Source organism: Bicyclus anynana, chromosome 12 (assembly GCF_947172395.1).
Source record: "Bicyclus anynana chromosome 12, ilBicAnyn1.1, whole genome shotgun sequence".
NCBI lineage: Eukaryota > Metazoa > Arthropoda > Insecta > Lepidoptera > Nymphalidae > Bicyclus > Bicyclus anynana.
The window spans coordinates 3,112,501-3,118,358 of record NC_069094.1 but is presented as its reverse complement, the minus strand read 5'-3'; the positions used below and the strand labels follow the sequence as shown (position 1 = coordinate 3,118,358).

At 33.3% G+C, this 5,858-nt stretch overlaps 1 protein-coding gene across 1 annotated transcript; it reads left to right on the top strand.

Annotated features, from left to right (window-relative positions):
- Window positions 1-2,007: 2,007 nt before the first annotated feature.
- On the top strand, window positions 2,008-5,428 carry LOC112043450 (uncharacterized). The gene is made up of 3 exons (XM_024078857.2): window positions 2,008-2,418; window positions 3,901-4,102; window positions 4,682-5,428. Exons 1-3 carry the CDS (start codon window positions 2,169-2,171, stop codon window positions 5,385-5,387), a joined length of 1,158 nt encoding a protein of 385 aa, XP_023934625.2. The 5' UTR covers window positions 2,008-2,168; the 3' UTR covers window positions 5,388-5,428.
- The last annotated feature ends 430 nt before the right edge of the window (window positions 5,429-5,858 follow it).

The window sequence follows — 5,858 nt, the reverse complement described above, 5'->3', positions numbered from 1 at the left end:
TAAGGAATGTGTGTATAATAAGAGGAAGTCTGAAGGGTTCGCTTGATAATGCGGAGGAGAGAAAGTCATATTACTAGGAGAATGTTGAAATAAAAGGACACAAGAGGATAAGAAGTGATGGTAAGAGTGTGTGAAAGAGGACATGTCTGCAAAGGTAGTGGATGATGTGTTAATAAGTAATAGAGACGAAGGATAGAATAGAGTAGTAGTGGAAGACATAATAGTGGAAGTATTCGATAAGACCCAGCTTATAAAATGGTACAGGTAATGTTGCAATACACGAGTAAGGAAGTAAGGGAAAACAGAAGCTGGAAAGGCATTTCATATTTTTGCAGTGTGAATCAAAAACACATGTACCTAGGTACCTACTCGATATGACTGGTTTAGATCCATTGCCACCTATGTTAATAAATAATTATTATTTTGTGTTTGCGTGATTGCTCTCTTGTAAGTAGGTATGCATTAAATACGTTAATAACAACAACCTTGTGAAATCTAGCCAGTTTGCGATATTTAACTTCCATAGCAGAGAAAAATTCGATGTTTTCATGCGGGACATCGTCAACAATATCTTGAATACTTAAAAGGTCTTTGAACGCGGTAGGTAGGTAAAAAGTTGATTTGGCTTCGAAAACTCAATATATTAAAATATTACGATTTTTGCTGCACGGCCCGTTGAGTAGGCATCACCAAAGCGGGGGTGCGTAAGGTATATTTATGAAACGTTTCGTAGTACTTTCGAATCATCGTAGGGGTAGGTAGGGGTAGGATAGGGTAGGATAGGGTAGGGATAGGGTTGGGTAGTTGAAAGTTTACATCGAGATTCACACGGACGAAGTCGCAGGGGTCCGCTAGTCTAGAATATAATAATATAATGATTGGATCAAAGTTCAACGAATTAGCTGCAAGAGTACAGGCTTTGATGTCCTTCATAATTACAATTCTAATTTATTCTACGAAGAGGTTACAAAACAGAATTAAAAGTCAATATATTAAACCTTTTAACAAGCTTTTAACTGTATTGTAGCGATAATATGATTAAAAAACTCGTTTAAAATCTTTCATAACAACTTTTAAAATTGTCAAGTGAGAACATCTGATAATATAAATAATACCATAATACTATAATTATAAATGCAAAAGTAAGTTTGTCTGTCTGTCTGTTACCTTCTCACGGCAAAGTGGCTGAACTGATCAAAATGAATTTTGGTAAATTGGACCTTGTACTTTTCGACCCTAAATTAAAAATAAAAGGGGTTGAAATGTGGAAAAGTTTGTATAGAATATTTGTTTGTATGTTTGCAAAAGTCCTTCATACACGACTGCAACGCTCGCAAGCAAGTGGAACGGGAATAAATGTGAATATTGTGTGATCTTTAGGATTGCTAAGTGGATCGTAGTCCTTATGATTGTATATAGTCTGTGATTAATGTCATGTTGATAGCTGGAGATTCATAGAGTTATGTGTCTGTGGTTTTTGAGTATATTTCTGTGATTCGTACATAGACTTATGGATTCGTACAACTATGTGATTTGTCAATGTCAATTTCAATTAGGGATGGTCGATATTTGAAAAATATCGATGTTGACATCGATGTCATAATCTAAAGCTATACAACGATTGTCGATAATCATCACAAACCGAACATCAATTTTGGTTTTAGGTTACAGCGATAATTTTAGCACTGATAATTTACAACACATTTTATTTTACAATTAAATCGTTTTAATTTTATTAAATACAGGTTTATTTGGTGTATTTGAAAATGCGTTCGTATAATACATAATTCGTTTCATACTTTGCTTTGGTCGTGCGTGAGGCCGTGAATAACATTGAAGATCTATTATCAATTCCGTTACCATCAATTTTACAATATTTTTCGTATAGCAACATCTATGTTACAAAATCGATGTTTTCCCTTTCAACATCGATGATCATCGAGCATTCTTAATTTCAATTAATCTGTGACTGTCAGTGTCACTGTCACACTTTCATTGATAGTTTTGTTTGACATTGACAGATTATTCTCTAATTCTTTCAATATCAGTATTCTATTTTTATTATTATCAATTTATTAAAAACAATCAACGAACATTCAGTTTCAAAACTAAGAGCAATACTAAAATGTATGGAAGCTATAGAAACCATTTGCTGTTAAAATCTTAGTATGTCGGCTCGAAATTATATCTCATCAGCTCGTGAGATAAACATCAATAAACTTATCGATTGTTTGCCGCAAATAAACCAACAGAAGTGCGGATATCGCTCCGGACAAGAGCTACCGGCGTTGTCGGCGAACGCTGGTAGTGTTATTAACAGAAATCTGTTGTTTTCCTGTAAGATACCATCATATTCTGGGGATAGCTTAGAACGGACCAGCACTCCTCTGTCTGACTTTTTCTCTGAAAGTGAAACAGGTATTTATTTATTTCACATCAAATTAGCGAGCCAACTTATACAACAAGCTTTCGAAGTCAATAAATACAATTAAAAGATACAGCTGTATGGAAATAAAGTTTGTCTAGTACAACAATATTATTTGAAAATGAAAGCAAATAACCATACATATTCAGAAAAAATATATTAAAATTTTGTTTGTTGAAAATAAGTTTAAATGACCAGAGTGCAATGTGCTTAGTTAGAATAGGGTAGAATAAATATTTATTTTGTCTACAAATTATTAATATTTGTAGTAATAGTGGAATACACAATTTCACTTAATCTGGTGCTTCCCGGGCATAGGCGTATGGTCCAGTGCCCATACTCTAGAATACTGGGCTACCGATTTAAAATTCTATGATGGCGCCAATATACAAAGAAAAATCAATAAAATTGTCGTACCATTTTAGAGGCATTGTAAACGATATTTCTATAATGAGTGTCAACTCTGTGCAGCTGTATGTCTGGGGCTGGTCCCTTAAATAATCCTACATACGCCAATGTTCCCGGGAACTAAACATATATTGAACTGCATATAATTTCACTTCAGAAATGAAAAAGTAATAAAATCTTTTTAACAAAAAAGCTTAACTGACTTCAAAGGTAAAAACCAAAAAAATAATATCATCCTATGTCCTTTCTATTGATCTATTTGAAGGCTTTGCTATGCCAAATAGGCTGTTAAAGATTATTTTGTTTTTGTGGCACTGCTTACAAACCCAAAGGTTTCATTTTCCGGTTTAAGTGTGTCCTATTATCGAAAGAGCAACAAAACACTGTATGGGCAATTTTGTGCATTTATTTCAGTTATTTAACACAAAATTACTCAACCGATTTTCATAAAAATTAAATGGGACCAATCTGGAGGAACTTCTTACAAAAACAAAAAAAGAATTTTCAAAATTGATTAATAAATGACAAAATTATGAGGTAATTAAACAAACATAAAAAAAATTATGCATTGAATTGAGAACCTCCTCCTTTTTTTGAAGTAGGTTAAAAAATCAATTTCTTTTCCTGGGTTAACTTCCCAAAAGTTGGAAACATCCTGTCTCTGTTATACTTATTTTAAGCAAGCATTTTTGTTTCTTTTTTGAAAAATTTTTTCTTTATTTGGATTTTGAAACAGGGTCAAGGCATGCTACGCCACTGCCTAGCATATTGCTTGCTTGGAAGATTTCCTAGCCTCTTGCTGTCATTAAAGCTTCAAAACAAAAAATAAGGAATGCTACTAGATATTAGCAGAGGCAACACAGTTTTCCACTAAAACAATTTTATCAAATTCTGACACTCAGTGTCATAGGGCATAATATTTTTTTGTACTTGTACTTTCTATTCAATTATGCCAATCTTTTTTTTTTAATTTTTACTATTGTGCAATCAGCTGCAACAGCTTTAAGCAAATTGCTTGTAGCTACTAATTATGCCAATCAAATCAATTTCTATAAAAAATATTTCAGGTACACCAGACTTCAACAGTGAAGAAAGTGATAGCAGTGCAGGCTCGGCATTTCGGCGAAACACAGCAGAAGCTTCCAAGGTCTTGGCTGCAGAGTGGGCTAGGATTGAGAGGTCCCTTTATGATGAAGAGGGGGAAAAGTGCACCCGTCCACAGATACTTGAAGAGTGCAGGCAGTGGAGAAAGTTGCACCCACAGCTTAGGTGGGTAACAATTGTACTAGTTTTTAAATTAAAGGTAATGTTAGTAGTAGCTTGGCAAGTTCATTGATGCCACTCCCATGGTATGCGGGCGACGGGGGACGTATGTTTACGGGGGTGTAAAATCAATGTCTAGTGCATCAGTTGTGGGCAGTAACTGTTGACGACAACTCATATTAAATGTCCTACGGCTGTCGAACAAAACGCACACAATATTAATTATAAAAATCAATATTATTAAAACTGATTTTTTATTTAATATTTAATAGGAAGAATTACAGGGAATTCTATATTGCTCCACTGTTTGAGTGGACAGTTAAGTCATAATATAATTTAGATTTTAATAATGTGATATGTGGCATTACTTAAAAATATAGATCTTTCTTTTTTTCTTTTTTAATCATAGACTCCATGAGTCTGGCTATCATTTCCAAAAATATTTTTTACCATCCTTTATCCAATAATAAATTATAGCTTACTGCCCCAGTGCATTAAGAACTTCAAAAGTAAAGTCACTTTATAATAGAAATCAGTTTTTGTATCATAATGGTGGAAGAATAATCTCAAAACTACGTTTTCCAGGGTTATTGGTAAGGCTGTACCTCTACCTGATAAGAGACTTTGCTACCGTCAGATAGAGCACGAAGAGGTTATTGCAATGCACTACAGTGACTACGAACAATTCAGTGAAAGTGAGGATCGCTTATCCCAAAGCAGCAGTGACGTTACACCACAGAACTCTCCCAGGATCTCCATCACAGGTGATACTTACGAACCAAAACTGTCTCGTGAAAAGGTGTCATTTAAACTGGATGAAGATACTGAATTACCTGATACCTTTTGTTCTTTGCTACATATAACTCCAATACAAATCCGTAGTCCAATATATAGGAAGAAACCTAATCAGTCGATATTAAGATCCGATTTAGCATCGTCAAAATGGATGAGAAAAAGGCCAGAGTCTTCTATTTATGAGAGGAATAGCGCAAAGTCATTTGTATCTTTAGATACTAGGAATTATATGGGACTGGATAATAGTAAAATTGTAAATGCCAGGGTATTGACAGCAAGGCACAGGGAAATGGCGAGACTTGAGCCATTGTATACGCCAGAGTTAAAAACAGAGGTTAGTAAATTAGGTAATGGAACACATTTCCATATAAGGAAAGTGTCTCTGCCTCCCTTACTCTTGGAGGAGGAAAAGAGAAAGGTGAACGGCTCTGCTAGAAAGTTCAGCAAATCTAGGAAAGGTCCGTCAAAAAATTATTCAGAGAAAGCGAAACATTGATGTATGAAATGAATGTTGTATATATTATCAATTTTTTCAAATGTTTTGTTTTAAACTAGTTAATTAAATCTGTTATGTTTTGTTTAGTGAATATTTTTTTGTTTATCAGTTTTATGATGTTACCCATTTTATAAGGTTTGCCCTTAGTAATTGATTTACATTTTTTTTACGAAAATAGACATATATTTACAAAATTTTAATATTTCTCATTTAAAAATTTGTCATGCGAATTAAATAGGAATTGCCATGATTTAAATAGGAACATTCATTAGCAGTTTGGTTTTACCAAATATTGAACAAATAACAAGAAAATCTGGTTTCTGATTAGTAGTTTAAAGAATGTAGATTATTTAAATTAAATAGACATTAGATATTTCATTGTAATTTATGAAAGAATTATAAATTATTGTTTATACTAATATTATTTTTAATTATTTAGTTAGTACCCTTAATTATATTATAGTTGATATT

Excerpts from the sequence above, each read along its gene's own strand:
- LOC112043450 (XM_024078857.2), top strand. The coding sequence starts at position 2,169 with ATGTCGGCTCGAAATTATATCTCATCAGCTCGTGAGATAAACATCAAT. Across the intron at positions 2,419-3,900 it reads TTTCTCTGAAAGTGAAACAG|GTACACCAGACTTCAACAGT; the intron begins GTATTTATTTAT and ends AAAATATTTCAG. Across the intron at positions 4,103-4,681 it reads AAGTTGCACCCACAGCTTAG|GGTTATTGGTAAGGCTGTAC; the intron begins GTGGGTAACAAT and ends TACGTTTTCCAG.